Here is an 18,479-nt window from a genome sequence, read left to right on the forward strand (position 1 = left end):
TATATTCTCATCAAAGGAAAAATCCACCAAGAGGACATCACAATTTTGAACATCTATGCCTCAAATACACGAGCGCCTACATTTGTAAATAAAACATTATTAAAGCTTAAATCACACATTGATCCTAATACCTTAATAGTGGGAGATTTCAACACCCCACTCTCACCAAGGGACAGATCAATTACACAGAAACCAAATAGGGAAATAAAGGCACTTACAGAGTCCCTAAATCAAATGGACCTAATAGACATCTACAGATCTTTTCACCCAAACTCAAAAGAGTGTACCTTCTTTTCAGCACCACATGGAACCTTCTCTAAAATAGACCATATAGTTGGTCACAAAGCAAGCCTCAACATATACAAGAAGATCGAAATGATCCCTTGTATTCTATCTGACCATCATGGACTAAAGGTGGGCCTCAACAACAGCGGAAATAACAAAAAGCCGACACGCACATGGAAACTGAACAACTTGCTACTCAATGACAGCTGGGTTAAGGAAGAAATAAAGAAAGAAATTAAAGACTTCCTAGAATTCAATGAAAAGGAAGGCACAACATACCCAAATTTATGGGACCCATTGAAAGCAGTGCTCAGAGGAAAATTCATAGCTCTAAGTGCCTTCAAGAAGAAATTTGTAACATCACATACAAGCAACTTAATGGCCCAACTGAAAACCCTAGAAAAAAAAAAAAGAAGCAGATACACCCAGGAGGAGCAGAAGGCTGGAAATAATCAAACTCAGGGCTGAAATCAATCAATTAGAAACAAATAAAACTATTGAAAGAATCAATGAAACAAAAAGCTGGTTCTTTGAGAAAATCAACAAGATAGACAAACCCTTAGCTAAACTGACTAAAAGCAGGAGAATCTATCCAAATCAGCAAAATCAGAAATGAAAAGGGTGACATAACTACAGACATTGAGGAAATCCAAACAATCATTAGGTCATACTACAAAAGCCTATATGCCACAAAATTTGAAAACCTAAAGGAAATGGACAATTTTCTTGAGAGATTCCACCTAACAACATTAACTGAAGATCAGTAGAAAGACTGAGTAGCCCTATATCCCCCAAGGAAAGTGAAGCAGTCATTAACAGTCTCCCCTCCAAAAAAATAAAAGCCCTGGGCCAGATGGTTTCAGTGCAGAATTCTACCAGACCTTCAAAGAAATACTAACACCAACACTCCTCAAACTATTCCACAAAATAGAAACAGAAGGAACATTACCAAACTCATTCTACAAGCCACAGTCACCTTAATACCTAAACCACACAAAGACCCAACAAAAAAAGAGAACAAAAAAAGATCTATGTCTCTTATGAACATTGATGCAAAAATACTCAATAAAATACTGGCAAACCGAATCCAAGGACACACAAAAGATATCATCCACCACAACCAAGTAGGCTTCATCCCAGGCATGCAAGGGTGGTTTAATACACGAAAATCCATCAATGTAATCCACCACATAAACAAACTGAAGGAGAAAAATCACATGATTGTCTCCTTAGATGCCGAAAAAGCATTTGACAAAATCCAACACCCATTCATGTTTAAAGTCTTGGAGAGATCAGGGATTCAAGGAATGTACCTAAACATTGTAAAGGCAATATACAGCAAGCCTATAGCAACATCAAACTCAATGGAGAGAAATTCAAACCAATCCCGCTGAAATCAGGAACAAGACAAGGCTGCCCACTCTCTCTATATCTCTTCAACATAGTACTTGAAGTTCTAGCTAGAGCAATAAGACAACTAAAGGAGATCAAGGGAATACAAATTGAAACAGAAGAGGTCAAAGTTTCACTATTTGCAGATGATATGATAGTATACATGAGCGACCCCAAAAATTCAACCAGAGAACTCCTTCAGCTGATAAACTCCTTCAGCAAAGTGTCTGGATACAAAATTAACTCAATAAAATCAGAACCCTCCTGTATACCCAAGACAAAAGGGCTGAGAAAGAAATTAAAGCAACAATGCCCTTCACAACAACCATTGATAACATAAAGTACCTTGGAGTGACTCTAACCAAGCATGTGAAAGACCTGTATGAGAAAAACTTCAATTTCTGAAGAAAGAAATTGAAGAAGATATCAGAAGATGGAAAGATCTCCCGTGTTCATGGATTGGTAAGAATAACATAGTGAAAATGGCTATTCTGCCAAAAGCAATCTACAGATTCAATGCAATTCCCATCAAATTATCAACACAATTCTTTACAGACATTGAAAAAAATTGTCAACTTCATATGGAATAACAAGTAATTTAGAATTGCTAAAACAATCCTCTACAATAAATAATCTTCTGGAGGTATCTCCATCCCTACTCTCAAGCTGAACTATAGAGTAACAATACTAAAAACTACATGGTACTGGCATAGAAACCAACTGGGGATCAATGGAATCGAATAGAAGACCACACACCTATGAATACTTGATTTTTGACAAAAAACAAAACACAAACAAACAAAAAAAAACCATTCAATGGAAAACAGACATCGTCTTCAACAAATGGTGCTGGTCCAACTGGATGTCTACATGCAGAAAAATGAAAATAGATCCATACTTATCACCCTGCACAAAACTAAAGTCCAAGTGGATCAAAGACCTTAATATAAAATCAGACACATTAAATTGTTTAGAAGAAAAGTGGGGAAGAACTTAGAACTCATTGGCATAGGAGACAACTTCCTGAACAGAACACCAACAGCACAGGCTCTAAGAGCAACAATCAATAAATGGGACCTCATGAAACTGAAAAGCTTCTATAAAGCAAAAGACACTGTCATCAGAACAAAACCACAGCCTGCAGACTGGGAAAGATCTTCACCAATCCTATATCTGATAGAGTGCTAATATTCAGAATATATAAAGAATTAAAAAATTTTTAAAAGCAACAAATCAAGCAATCCAATTAAAAAATGGGGTAGAGAGCTAAACAGAGAATTCTCTTCAGCCAAGAGTAGAATCTCAGAAGTTTAATTTTTTATTGTATTTTGTTCTTTCTCTGTTCATTTATATATAAACAATATGATATGATCATATTATCTCCCATTGTCACCCCATTGCCTTCTTTTTTCTCACAAAACCCTTTCCTCTTCCCAACAAGTCCCCTTTTGGTTTTCTCACTCTTAGTGGTTCTCTCTCTCTCTCCCTTCTCCCACCCCTCCCTCCCTAAAACACTCATCTCACATGTACACACATCTCTTTACATATTAACATATCTATAACTCTTTCTGCTTCTCTATTCTAAGTACACTTATTAGCTTTATTATTTCTTATGCCATCAGCTTCTTTATTGTAAGACTGGTGATGTCTTAGGACAGAGCACAGCATTGTGGTGTACATTGAACCTACTGTCACTGCTAGACTGGCACAATCCAGTCCGTGTACAGTATCAAGAGGAAAGATGGAAGCATGGGAGAAAGTCTTATGAAACTCTATGTGGAACTGGAGATAAAGAGTAATTTTGTAGAGTGATCTGTTAATATGCAATCATGTAAAATGAAGCACGCATGTGATAGGCCATGTTTCTCTTTAGACAATGCTATTAAGATCTATTATTCCATTAACTATTCAGTTCAGTGTTGGCAGCTGGCTAGAGCAAAACTGGTTTCTTTCCTGTATAAGTAGATATGGAGGAGGTTCTGGGCATGGCTTAGAAGGAAGAGACAAGGTAAGCAAGCAAATGTGATGACTCACTTCCTTGAGTCAGAGGGAAAGTTTAGGAGGCAGAATTTCATTCAAAGTAGAGGAGTATCATGTGATTTTAAGTACATGTACACATGGCTAGAATTTGGAGCTCACTGAGAAAGTTATGGCTAGATTATAATGAGTCATTTGTGTTCTTGAGATTTTAAGCCTTACTTAGAAAGAGCCAAGCTTACTTTTTAAAATAAAATAAAATTGGCATACAAAGCAATGTGTTTCAGTATGACATTTTTGTCTTCATATATGTATATCATTAAACTTTATTCTTATTTGAAAGCTCCCCTGTCCCTTTTCATTTCCTTCCTTTTGTAATTCCTTCCTGTTCTCAACTGCTTCCTCTTATTTTCCAATTGTACATATTATTCCATTATGCTTTCCACTACCTACCCCTTTTGGTTTTTCCTCATCTCTCACAGTCCCTTTACTGCTTTCATGCCATATCGATATTTTAACCCTAGATTCTACTTATTGGAGAATATATGATATTTTTCAGCATATAAGATAAAACATGATATTTGTTATTTTCTTCCTGAGCCTGGAGAATTTTTCTTTTCATAATGATTTCTTGTTCTATATAATCTTCATTCTTCTTTACAGATAAATAAAATCCTGTTGTATATATGCAGGACATTAATCTATGCATTCATCCACTGATGGAGCTCTATGCTTATTCTATATCCTGTCATTGTGAACTGTGAAGTAAAAAATAAGGGTGCACAAACATCACACTTCAGGTTTTTCTCTTATTTATGTATTTCTTTCTGTTAAAACTTGATTTTACTTAATGTTTCTTAAGCTGGAAATTTCATTTTATGTTAAAAAAATAATGATATCTTGGGAAGTGGCAAAAGACTGGTATTTCTTAACATACAGACACTTCAAAACTTTCTTGACTAGATAACTAGAAGCAGAAAGACACACATGGTATATACTCACTTATAAGTGGAAAATCAGTCACATAATATAGGATAAATATACTAAAATCTGTTCACCTAAAGAAGCTAAACAAGAAGGAGGATCCTGGGTAAGATGATCAATCCTCATTCAGAAAGGCAAACAAGACTGATATTGAAAGAGGGAGAAAACAGGGAACAGGACAGGAGCCTAGCCACAGAAGGCCTCTGAAAGATTCTACCCTGTAGGGTATCGAAGCAGATACTGAGACTCATAGTCAAACTTTGGGAAGCGTGCAGGGAATCTTATGAAAGAAGGAGGAAATAGAGCTGGAGGGGACAGGAGCTCCACAAGCAGAACAAAGGAATCAAATAATCTGGGCACAGGGATCTTTTCTAAGAGTGATACTCCAAGGACCATCCATGGCAATAACCTAGAACCCCTGTACAGATGTAGCCTATGGCAGCTCAGTCTCCAAGTAGGTTAGCCAGTAAGGGGAACAGGGGCCGTCTCTGACATGAACTCAGTGGCTGGCTCTTTGATCACCTCCCCATGAGGAGGAGCAGCCTTACCAGGCCACAGAGGAAGACAACACAGTCAGTCCTGATGAGACCTGATAAGCTAGGGTCATATGGAAGGAGAGGAGGACCTCTCCTATCAGTAGACTTGGGGAGGAGCATGGGAGGAGAAGAGAGAGTGTAGATGGGATTGGGAAAAGACAAGGGAGGGGGCTACAGCTGGAATATAAAGTGAATAAATTTTAATTAATAAAAAATTACTTAATTAAAAAAGAAAATTTAATGAGGTGAAAAGAGAATAAAGTAAGTCTGATGTATTTATTTTATTAGATTGTAGAGTATCCAGTAATTTTCACACACTCCCTGGTGCTATGTCATAAATAAAACAAAATAAAGTAAAATAGCCCTCCACATGTCAATTATTATGATACAGGGCATATAATACAATAATGTGCTTTGAAAAGACACATGATAACTATGCAGAATGTTCCACACAAGTGTTTTCAATGCTCGAAGAAGACTGGAGGAAAATTGTTTTCTTTTCCAGAAAGAGGACACAGAGTGTCATGGGTCATTAGATTGGAGAGACTGCCCAACTCTCAGAAACATGGCTTTACTCACTTTAAGCTTAGGAGAGAAACTGAGTGTCAGAATTTCATCCATAATAAAATGAAATTTTCATGACTTTCAATACGTACATACATGTGGCTAGAATGGGGTCCTTCTCAAGAAAACAATGTGCATGACTTGGACCTAGGCCTCCTGCACACACATAGCAGATCGGTTGCTTGGTCTTCATATGGGTTACCTGGCAAGTGGAGGCAGGCTGTTTCTAACATGACTCTATTGCCTGCTTTTGGATCACTCCCCCCTGGCAGGGTTGCCTTGCCTACCTTCAGGGGATGAAGATGTGCTCTGTCCTGATTGACTTGATGTGCTGGGGAAGCTTGATATGGGGAGAAAGAAAGAAGGGAAAGGGTGATGGGGGAAGGGAAAAGGGGGGACTGGGAGGAGAAGAGGGAAGGGGCACCCTTGGGATGTAAAATAAATTAAAAAAATAAAAATAATTTTAAAAAGAAAAGAATGAGTAGACCATAACTATTTCTTTCTTTCTCTTAAGATTTATGCACAAATTCAGGAGGCTAGAGAAATGATCAGCAGTTAAGGGCATCTGGCTCCAGGAGAGACAGTAATTCAGAGCTCAGCACTCTCATTAAGTGGCTCACGACAGTCTGTAGCTCAAGCTCCAAGAGATGTGGTGTCCTCTGTGGACGTCATAAGCATCTGCACTCAAATGTGTACATGCGTATGCATTTGCAATGCACCCCCCACACACACTTAAATATTTTTTAATAACTACATCTCAAATACACACTCAAAACTGTTACTAATCAACATCAATATGATAGAAGGATGCCAAGAGAAGCTGTAAACTTCAGTGACTTTCTTATCCCAGCCGTGAGCATTGTGTGAAAGGAGAGTGATGGTGGGTAGGTTCAGACAAGCACGAGGTAGGAGAAAGAGGAGAATGATGGGGTATGAAGAACAGCTATTCCAGACCTGGCCTGCTTCAGAAATGTCAGCCCATTGCTCCTGTGACTCTAAAAGCCCTCCAGCCTTGCATGAAATCTGCTGTGGTTGGTGCAAGACCTAGTAAATTTCTGTTCCTGTCTTCCAGTGTCTGGCATTGCCCACTTCCTGAGTCCTGTCCACAGTGGGGTTCATGCACTGAGGGGAGAGCACATTTCAGCACTGTGTGCTGACTGCTGGCACAGAGGTACAGTGCTGAGTCCCCTGCCTCAGAGGACTGGATTTCCAGACTGCAGGGTGAGTTTGAAGGACACTTAGCTGAGAATCGCTTCTTGACCACGTCTGTTTGTTCAATAATGTCTTCATTTCGAAAGTTAATCAACAATTTAACTTCTCTTTTCTGGTCCTGGTGATACCAGTAAAAGGCAGTATGCCCCTTCTCAGGGAAACAGCTCATATTTGCTTTCTGTCCTTTCTCTTTGATCAGATATCTTGGAGTCTGGGTTACTTTAGCATCAAAAGATCCTGGAGGAGGAGGAAACAGAAAATGAGAATAGCGCAGGAGGGATTCTGAAAGGGAATAAGGTTGGGAACAGTAGTTTGGAGTGTGAGGGCAAGACCTTTCCCTTTGTTCTCAGTACTCACCTGCCCAGAGGAGACAAAGCACCACCCAGCAAAGCAGTCGCGCACCCATGGCCACACTACGGCAGCAGAGGACGCGGTGTGGTCACGGTTCACCTGCCACCTTCCTGTGACATGATCCTTTGCAGACTCAACGATGATGTTTCTGCTTTGTGTTACCGCTGAGAAAGTCCTTAGTATCAGAAGAAAAGCTTTCATTCGTCTTCATGAATATAGCTCTCCGACTCTTTATTCATTCAGAGCACTTTATGTTTATTTTACTAACATAAACAATACATTCGCATTTTGTAAAGTCATGAAATTATAAGAATATCAGAATTAAGATATATTACTGCTGGACAATGCTTACAGTACTATACAATTTCATTACATACATAATATCCCTTCTATTTTCTTAATACATTAGTGATTCTCTCTCGCTGCCCCATTGATAAGATTACAGGCTCAAACTGCCACAACAGATTTCTCTCTCTATTCTCTGCATATATTACTCCATCAAAATCATTATTATTACCTATTAAATTATTGACATTATTTAAGTCTTCATTTGCATCTTTATAAAAAAACTGATGATGTCTTGGGACAGGGCCACAAAAGTTTATGGAATATGGTAAAGCTACTGTCAGTGCTAGAAAAGGATCTTGTCACTGGATAATGACAGTTGGAGGGATGAAGATGTGGGAGAGAGGCTTGTGTGTTTCACACTGTGACTGGAACATACATTAATTATGAATATTCCTTTGGTTTCATGTGTGTGTGTGTAAAATAGAATACACATAGTGCATTCCATGTCTTAGCACTCCATGTTTCAACACTCATGTTTTAACACTCAAATGCTGAGGCATGAACTACTATGAAGTTATTGTAATTGTCCTATGATATGTTATGTATAAGGATTTCAATGCTGAGAGGAAGCTGTGGATACTTATTTCCTTTCTGGAAAAAGCAGATTTTTAATATTTCCTTCTATTTAGAAGGGACAAACTGGAGGAGCACACAGAAACATGAAGGGTTTTGCTCTACATAAGTTCTAGGGGAAATGCAAGCAAACAACATTGTGTGATCTTATGATACTACATATGTATCATATTATGCATCATAGTATGTATCATATTATGATGTATTTGTATACATGTGTATACACATATGATATATAATATGATACATATGTATGACCTTAGGATACTACATATGTGGATAGAGTTAAATGTTCACTAAGACAATCCTGACTAAATTATTGCCAACCCATTTTCTATTAAGATTTTAAATATGGGCTCAGAAGTAAACAAATTTAGGAGTATACCAACATGAGGCCAACTAACTTTATGAAACTGGTAACCATCTCATTCTCACTACGGAGATCAGATGAAAGAAATGATATGAAGGGTCAGAAAAACAAAACCTTTAGAAGTGTCTCTCCTAATCGCTCTCTCCCATGTGAAGTCTGCTGTGGTTTACACTGGCGCCAGCTAGTTTCTCTGACTGACTCCCTTCCCACCCTGAGCGTCACCTGCTTCTTAAGTTGGCGCCATGGAGGGTTTGTGAACTGAAGGAAGTGCACAGTTTAACACTGTGGACTGACTGCTGGCACAGAAATACAGCGCGGTGTCCTCTGCCTCACAAGTTTTGATTTCCAGGCTGCAGAGTGAACTTGAGGGACACTCAGCTGAGAATCGCTCCTTAACCATGTCTATTTGATCAACAGGCCGTTGATTCTGAAAGTAAATTAGGAACTTTAACTCTCTGCTCTGTGTCTGTTGATACCAGAACACGGCATTGTGCTCCTTTTCAGGCGTACAGTTCATCTTTGCTTTCTGTCCTTTCGTTTTGATCAGATGTCTTGGAGTCTGAGTAACTGCAGCATCAAAGGAGCCTAGAAGAAAATTAATCAGAAATTAATTAGGCTAGGAAGAGACTGCAGCAAGGAAAATCATTTGGGTCCAACAAGACTCTTCTTAGGAGCTTAGGTCTCACCTGCCCCCAGGAGGCATAGCACTACAGAGCAGAGGAGCTTGGCACCCATGGCTACACTGGAGCAGCGAAGGATGTGGTGTTTTCATGCTTCCTCAACACCCCCCGTGACATCATCCCTAGGTAGACTCAGTCCTTACACTATTGCTTCATGTTACCACCAAAGCAGCTCATAGCACCAGAAACTTTCCTGTAATCAATAAATATAACTAGTTAAAGTTTTATTCAATTAAAATAATTTTACCACTATTTTGCTGTCATAACAGTAAGAAGCATTAAAATAAACAAAGTACAAAATTTAAAATATCATGTTACTTTTAGGTAATGATTATACCTTTAATCTATTAATTATATTTTTATAATATAATGATATTTTAGAATTTTCTCATTCTTTCTGTCAACATCAGCTATGTAGCCCATCAATTGTAGGCCTGAGTCATCTCAAAAAATGTACTTGCTCCTCTATACACTTTTATACATGTCTGTCTCTCCTTCTTCTCTCCTGTTGAATCATTGATTTTATTTATTCTTCAATCATCATCTGTATCTTTATCACAAAACACATCTGAGAAATTCAAAGATTATGGAATCCACTGAACCTACTGTCACGTCTAGATTGTCTCTGTCTAGTCACTGGGCTGTGTCAGGAGCAGATATGCGGTGCTTAGCCATGTGGGTCTGGGGATAAAGCGAAGCTTTTAAAGTATGTACAGTGAGTCATATATGCAATAGACTGTGCCTCAACCCTCATGTTTCTGACTGTACAGTACTGTGGGAGATTTTAAAAGTTCATGGCATGTTCAGTCCAGGGTTTTCAATGCTGTCAATGAGCTGGAAGAAACTTGGTTTATTTCCTGGAATAACTGGATGTGGAGGAAATATTGTGCACCTGTGGGGGGAAAAACAAACCAGATAGGATATGTGCATAGAAACATGGGGTGTTTCACTCATTTTCAGCCTGGGGGGAGGGGAATCAAAGTGTCAAATTTGAATCATTATTAAAATAACTAACATGGCATTAAAATAGATACATATGTATCTACAATGGGTTTTCTGAGACATAGTCTTGCCTAGATCTTCACAAATCAATTTTGTCTTGAGATTTTAAACCTCAGATCACAAAAAAACCAAGTTAATGTTTAATTAGCTGGGTAGAATGAGACCAATAGAACTTGTCTTTGTAGACTGTCTTACTCTCCCCCGTAAAGACTGGGTTAATGAGTAGGAAAGTAAGTTGCGAGAGAAAAGCAAGAGATAGACAGAAGAGAAAATAGTTACATGAAGCTACTTGACAATGCTGTGTTTGCAGACTTCGTGTGCAACCTTCCTGTGAACTGATCCCTTTGCAAATGCAATTGTTATGTTACTGTTTCCTGTACCACCAAAGAAATTTATAACAGAAGGGAAGGCTTTCCTTGTCCTGTTAACTAAAACTTACTGATATTTCATTCATTCAGAACTGTCATGAACGTCATTGCCCGCTCTTTGATCACTTGTCCCTGGTGATGCAGCCTTGCCAGGCCACAGAGGAAGAGGATCCAGGCAGTCCTGATGAGACTTAACAAGCTGTGGGCAGATGGCAATAATGAGGAACTCTCCCTTTCAGTGGACTAGGGGAAGGGGATGGGGGAAGAGGGAGGGAGGGAGGGTGTGACTGGGAGGAGTTAAGGGAGGGGACTTCAATTGGGATATAATAAAGAAATTGTTTAAAAACATTTAAATAGGGGGGAAAAGAACTGTCTTGTATTGTTTTATTATTATAAGCTACACATCTATATTTTTAGACTTTTTAAAGTAATTAGGATATCCAAATTAATAGAATGTATTACTTTGGGCAATGCTAATACTCTTAATTCATTAGTGTCTCTCTCTTTACAAAACATAAATTATCATCTATGACTGGCCTCACACTTGAACTCTTCCTGCTTTTTGCCTGCTTGGATTCCAAGTCCTAGCTACCACAGCACCTTTCTTCTCATCTTTCTTCCCCTTGCCCTTTTCTATTGAAGTATTGAGTTTATGTTTCTGAAATTAGCCTCTTCAACTTTATGATAAAAATGGCAGTGTCTTTAAAGAGAGAAAGAGATGGAAAATCTCCACTTTGAACTGCTTAAGTGGCCGTCCTTGGTCAGTGGGAAACATCTTAGGGAGATCCAGGGTTTGTGAGAAAGTCTTTGAAATTCTGTGTTAAGAATGGAGCCAACAGTGAGTCTCAACAGTCCTCTCGTAATCTGGAAGTACATAAAATGTGCCTCCTTATAATCCTTCATTTATCAATAATTACATTTCTGGATATATATCATACAATGATAATAACTTTAGGCTTATAAAATGTTTTAGTATTCAGTATTTAGTGCTTACCAAAAAATTGAAATACTTTTCTGGACGAAATGCATTTGTGAAGGGCACACAGAAACATGGAGTGTTTCTCTTACCTTGAGCTTGGGAGCAGAATGAAAATCTAGAGAACAGACATAATAAAATAACATTTATGCAACCTAAAACCCATGCACACGTGGCTGGTGGTGGGTGTTCCCTGAGAAGGGAAAGCTAGATCACCACAATCTACTCTTTTGAGATTGTTAAACTCATACTCTGGATAAGCCAGGTTGATCTTTATCAGCATGGTAGAATGCTGAAAGTGAATTTGGCATCTTTGTTGACCACATTATTTTTACCATGAGTACCACACGAAAAGAGATAGGTAGTAGACACAAACAGAAACACACAAAGCAGAGAAAAGAGGAGAAAAGCACCATTCTTCCCAGTTCAGGCCCCCCATCTTTGAGAAAAGTCGCTCCACCTTTAGGCATTTTCTAGGTCCTGTGAAATCTGTTGTTCACACTGGCTCCAGTTAATTTCTGTTACTTCCTTCCAGCCCATCACCTGTTTCCTGAGTGGGCTCCATGGAGGGTTTGTGCGCTAAAGACAAAGCACATTTCAGCGCTGTGGAGAGACTGCTGGCACAGAGGTACAGTGCGGTGTCTTCCACTTCAGAGGACTGGATTTCCAGGCTGCAGGGCAAGTTTACGGGACACTCAGCCAAGAATCGCTCCTTGACCAGGTCGATACTGTCACGAACATCTTGACGTTGAAAAGAAATCAAAAACCTTAACTCTTTGTTCTGCTTCTGTTGATACCAATAAACAAAAGTATGCCCCTTTTCAGGGGTACAGCTCATATTTGCCTTCTGTCCATTCCCTTTGAACAGATGTCGTGGAGTCTGGATAATCTGGCCACCCAAAGAGCCTAGAAGATAAGAAATCAGAAAGCATGAAAAAGTCCAAGTGGCCCAAGAAGTAATCATGACAAAAAAAAAAAAAAAAAAAAAAAAAGAAGAAGAAGAAGAAGGCTTGGAGCTACTATCAAGAATCCCAAAACCAGAATGACCTGCTCTCAGGAGACAGAAGACTACACAGCAGAGAAGCCTCGCGTCCATGATTGCATTGGCTAGCAAAAGGAAGTGTCAGACTGTCTGTGCTTTTCCTGTAACACGATCCCTTTTAAGATTCAAAGACCCTACTTTACACACATGATTTTGCTGACACATTTCACAATATAGAAGGAAATTTTTAACAGAGTAAATAAATTTGTTTTTTATAACTAATACAAACAGCACATGCATATTTTATACAGCTAAAAGTAAAATAAGTCACAGCACCAAGCATCTTATGACTACCAGACAAAGACCAGACTGTTCGTGCATTAGTGATAACCTCTGAAGCTCTCTTTCTTGGTCACCTTTTTCATGAGCATGCATGTGTGTGCAAAAGCATACTAATTTTTGCAGGTATGTATATAGACTGAGCCACATTACTTTTTACTAATTGATTTTTAATTGTTCTCTGATAATGCCCTTTTAGCTAATTTTATCCTTCCCTGTCGATGTATATTCATATTAAGGACCATTTATGTTCAGTGTTTCTTGATTGTCTCCCAAGCATGCTTTCTCATTAACTTGTGTATTGATTTTTATATCACAGATGGATATTGTTCCCAACTGTTTGTCATCTAACGTTGTGTACCTGTGCCCTATTATTACTACTCTTTCATATTTTTGTGACTAACCACTAATATTTTATTCTGTTTTCCAGCTTGTTCAATTTACTAGAGTTTGTTTTGGTTAACCCCACTTCTTCTTGTCTGAGTTTTCAATCACTGTTCCTTTTAAGTTGTACAATCGTTTTGTGAATTTTTGGCTTTATTTTCTTCTCACTCTTTCCTCTTCTCATTCTAGGGGAAGAGGTTAGCAACTTGAAGTGCGTATGTCTATGGATTTTTTCTTTCACATTCAACTGAAGATTCCGTGATCGTCTAAATTGACATCAAATACGTTGATCAAAGTTTGATAATACACCAACTGACTAAACACTCAAGTACTTAATTTGTGTTAGGAAATAGTTATCACAAGTTTTGAAAGCTCTTGTTTTCTTCTGCATCCATGTTCTCTGTTTTGTTTTGTTTTTTTAAATAAGATTGACATTTTTGCTGAGAGCTGCCCTTCTTCAATTTTTATTTTATGAAATCGTGTCACATGTGTAGCTCAGACTGTCCTCAAACCCAAACTCATTGTGTAGACGAGGATGGCCTGGATTCCCCTGACTCTTGGCCCCATCTTCCAGGGTACTGAAATAGCAGTTATGCACTAAGATGCCTGGCTTTTTTATGTCTCTTACATTTTAATGCATAACATAACAAGTTATTATTTGGTTTTACATGTTTTTAGACTATTTGGCATTCTGCAATGTAGTTTTCATCCAAATTTATAAAATACTATTTTACTCTTGTGCTCACTTTTAGTGAACTTTCATTTTCTTTCATTTTCTGTGTGATAATTACTATCATTTATTTATCCCTTGAATAGTCAATGTACCTTTAGGGATTTTCATGTTTTGCCACTGTAAGTAATGCTACACTAAGTATTCTTGTCTTATTCTCACATATAAGAAAATAATTTATCAGGGATGGGATCAATAGATAGCACGTGTGCATATCTGTAACTTTACTAAAAAATTCCATTTTGCCTATTTTTCATGTGTATTGGATTTCTTTTTTTTTTTTTTCAATGCAGTTTATTCAGGAACCTTGAACAATCATCTGACCCTGGGGAAAGCCAGCCCACAGCTTAAATAGCCTCTGGGTAGCCAACCCCAGCGTGCCACGTGGGCAATGCAGATAGGTCCACATACATGGAAGCAAGCCAGATCCTCAGCCTTAGCCAAATGTGGAATTGTTTGTGACAGAGAGCACTCACCATCGGGAAGGTGGAAGGCAGAAACCAGTCAATCTTTAAGGCATAGCATTCCGCAGCTCTCTACAGTTCACCCTTTTTGTTTTAGACGCATCAGGCAAGAGTAGAGGTCTGATCTCTGATATTAGAAATGAATTGGGACTTTGTACTGATGTTCATTTAGTTGTCATCCACCCAAAGAGCATCAGACCCGACCAATACTTTTTTCTCAGAGGCGGGACCTGGGGCATCAACCTGCATGCAATCAGACATGCTCTTCTCTGGGTCCAAAGCGGCTGACCCTGAGTGCAGTGCTTAGCCTCGCATCCTGAGCATAACATTTTAGCTTTTTATGGTAGCCAACCATGCTTGGGGAGACTGTCCTGCTTCAATGGCTGTAAAGGCCTGAATGGTCATGGCTGCATTACGCTGTTGTGAGACTCTAATCTTGCATATATACCACAGGCAAACCAAGGAGACATTTCTTAATTAATTTGTGAAGTTCTCTGTACTAACCTTTCCTGAGCACATAATGTTGAGAGCAATACAAATTTGATATGGATAAAAATATAGATATCTATAGCATATAGCTAATTTTTAAATCTTGTATATTTAACTTTGATAATTATATCAATCTGATACAGCCACTTTCATCAATTTGACTCTAATAATGAAGGAGATTTGTAAATACTTGCTTGCTGTGAGAACCCAAAACTTTGCTACTATAGTGCATTACAGAAACTTCATCATTTCATTACAAGCATTCCTCTACAACTTGAATTAATTGCACTGTGAATTCATAGTCCAGGTGCATTTTTATGTGCATATATTCACTTTCCCACCATTATTTGTTGAAAAATATATTATTCACCTGAATTTTTACTACTGTTCATAAATACACAAGATTTTTACCTTGATCTATTCATCTATACATAATATTCATAGTATTCATCTATATGTAATTTCTCTGTGGGTTACTATTTCTGTTGAATACTACTTTTGTCAAACTCATCTCTCTTATTTGCTTCTTTTACACCAAGACGGCCTTGGCTATTCTTGACCCTTTACAGCTCCACATAATCTTAAGATTTATCTTATCAAACTGTAAGCAAAGCCTATTCATATTTGATTGACTTGATTACATTAGATAAATTAAGAAAACTGATCTTTAAAAATATGTACTGTATTCATCTCCTAGTGCCACCTTTATGAAAATCAGTACTCAAAAGAATAAGGATAGAACTGCCATATGGTCAAGGAATAATCCTCCTGGGTCTAGAGCCAAAGGAAATAAAGTTTACATGAAGAGGATATAACCTGAATAACTATGTTTTTTGTGGACACGTTGCACAATAACAAAGTTATGGAATACATAAGGATATCTATCAGTGAATAAATAAAGAAAATGCAACATATATACAATAGAATGTTATACAGACATTTATAAGAGTGAAAGCACGTTGTTTATAGGAAAATTTATACAACCAAAAGCTACCTGTTAAATGATACCACACTCAGAAAGATTCAGAACATATTGTATGTTTCTTCTTGTATATGAATTTTTAAGATGTGAAAGAAAATTAACTATTAGGAAATATGAAGACAACCTAATAAGAAGGGATCTATACACAGTAAGGGATAAGTATGCTCAATGCACCTTATATACATGTGCCAAAATGTCCCAATGAAGTACATTGCTTTTTCACAATTAATATAAGCTAGTAAAGAGTAAATCTTAATATAGATGTTTTCATTTTAAAACTGTTTAAATGAGTACCAAACAAGGCCTTTTTTGGCTTTGCATATAAAATTTCAATCCATATAAAAATTCAATAAAATCTTTGATCATTTTTTTGAGATCCTGTAAATTTTTAATTTTCTTTGATTTAATTTTCTAAAAATATCAGTGATTTTAAACACGTTCGACTTTAAAAGAACTTCTGTGAAGTAACAGATTAGGAAAGATGTCATGTTTCTATCCACATGCCCTTCATATGCCCCTCAGCCATCCATACTCCCAGGTTCTATGAGCAGCTGTGGGAGCTGACTCATGTTGATTCATTGAGCTTTACAGGTTGTGTGTATGAGTTTGTGTGTGTGTAATCCACAGCTCGTGTCTTTCTGAATATAGTATGAAGAATCTTCACTTGAGGACCTAGACCCCAGGCTCAGAAGTAGCCCATAGGCAGTCAGTCTCCAAGTGGGTTCCTTAGTAAGAGGAGCAGATGTTGTCTTCGATATGAACTTTGTGGCTAGCTCTTTGATCACTTCCCCCTGAGGGAGGGGCAGCCTTACCTGGCCACAAAAGAAGAGGGTTCAGCAAGTCGTGATGAGACCTAATAGGCTATGATCAGATAGTAGGGGAGGAGGACCTCTCCTATCAGTGGACTAGGGGAGGGGCATAGGGGAAGAAGAGGGAAGGAGGAGGTAACCAGGAGGAGATGAAGAATGGGGTTACAGCCAGGATACAAAGTGAATAAATTATAATAAATAATATATAATAATAAAAAAGAAAAGTCCTACTAACCGGTGTAAGCTAGCATATAGCATGTCAGATACTTCCACCTACTCCCCAGACATGCCTTTGATCAATTTTAATTTTGGGACCTTTCTGGGGTTTTTTTTCTCACTTTCTTAGAAATATCAAATATTATTCTTCCTTTACACCTTTATTTTACAAAATGATTGCTCCCAGCCCTTTGGTTACTTTAATATCCCTAATTACAAGAAAACTATATTTTGCATTTCCAAGATATTTTTCTCTGCTTTTTATATTCATATTTTTGATGGAATTTCTGGGCCCATGGTTTGATCCTTTATATACTGTTCTGTTGAATCTAAACCATATTCCAGCTATACTACCTCTTCATTTCATATTGAGATACTTTATATCCTACTTCAAGTTCACCCAGTGTCCTATTAAACCACTGAGAACCTTTTCATCTCAAATGAGAATCACTATTGTTGACAAGATCCTGTTTCATTTTAAACTGTGGTCTTTCTACAGAACCAATGTCAATGGGAGAAAAAAAAATTGATAACCTGTCTTTGCTGAGGAAAGGCAAAGGCTACAAACCCAGGAACTCAAGCTAAACAACAACAACAACAAAACCATATTCAGTTTACTTTCTCAAACTTGTTCTATTGGACAAAGTATGCCAGCTTCCTGTTTGATAATTGCTCTCCAAATGTTGCTTTCTTCGATAGGCTTTCATAGATGTTACTCCCCTTTTCTATCATATTCTGATCAAGGCCAACTTAGTCTGGAAAAGTTATGATATGGCCTCCTTTTAGCTTCTTCTGTGCCAACCAGAAAAAACAAAAACAACAACAACAACAAAAAAAACAAAAAACAAAAAAAGTGGGTATGCGCGCTGACCTCCCAAGGAAGTCCAATTAGAGTCTTATTTACTACTATATTGTATTCATTCTTGTTAGAGTCCATTCTGATTATGTACCAGTTTGATTATTAGCTCTGTGGATTAATCTTTCTACTGTTCAGCTAACTTCAGTGTTTGAAAAGAGTAGCATGACAGAGTATATCCTCAAAACAAAAGCATGTTTTGTGGAATTTTTCTCAGAAGCAGTTTGTGAGAATTCAGCAGGTAGAACAGGGAATAATAGCTAATAGAAGAGATAGAGTAAACGAGGATATGTTAAGAGCGCAAGCCTGGAGAGTTTGTTGCACCAAGGGGCCCGACCTGTGACAGTGAGGAGTACTACCAGAACAGAGGAACAAAGCTATTTGGTTGGTACAGGTCAACTAAATGGTAAGAGAAAAGAATCCATCTCTTCTAGAGAGATGCGGCAGCTTCGCATCTTCACCCTGAGCATCTTTTTCAACTGCTGAGCCATGAGCCAGTTTCAGTCCTTTTTCTAGGTCCTGCTGGTACCAGTACACGGCATTATAGACAGTTCTGTGGAAACCCTAGAGTCAATCCTGTCAAGTTCCACTGAATAAGGATGTTGTCTGA

At 38.0% G+C, this 18,479-nt stretch overlaps 3 gene segments (V, D, J or C); all 3 read right to left on the reverse strand.

Moving 5' to 3' along the window:
* Nucleotides 1–6,711: 6,711 nt before the first annotated feature.
* Nucleotides 6,712–7,406, reverse strand: LOC110553963 (probable non-functional T cell receptor beta variable 23-1). The segment is given in 2 exon segments: nt 6,712–7,187; nt 7,308–7,406. Coding segments are annotated over 2 exon segments (525 nt in total).
* Nucleotides 7,407–8,790: 1,384 nt separating this feature from the next.
* On the reverse strand, nt 8,791–9,394 carry LOC110553962 (probable non-functional T cell receptor beta variable 23-1). The segment is given in 2 exon segments: nt 8,791–9,177; nt 9,279–9,394. Coding segments are annotated over 2 exon segments (405 nt in total).
* A 2,735-nt stretch (nt 9,395–12,129) lies between these two features.
* On the reverse strand, nt 12,130–12,733 carry LOC110553961 (probable non-functional T cell receptor beta variable 23-1). The segment is given in 2 exon segments: nt 12,130–12,524; nt 12,666–12,733. Coding segments are annotated over 2 exon segments (444 nt in total).
* Between the last annotated feature and the right edge of the window lie 5,746 nt (nt 12,734–18,479).

The sequence above is a fragment of the Meriones unguiculatus genome, chromosome 3, assembly GCF_030254825.1.
Source record: "Meriones unguiculatus strain TT.TT164.6M chromosome 3, Bangor_MerUng_6.1, whole genome shotgun sequence".
Lineage (NCBI taxonomy): Eukaryota > Metazoa > Chordata > Mammalia > Rodentia > Muridae > Meriones > Meriones unguiculatus.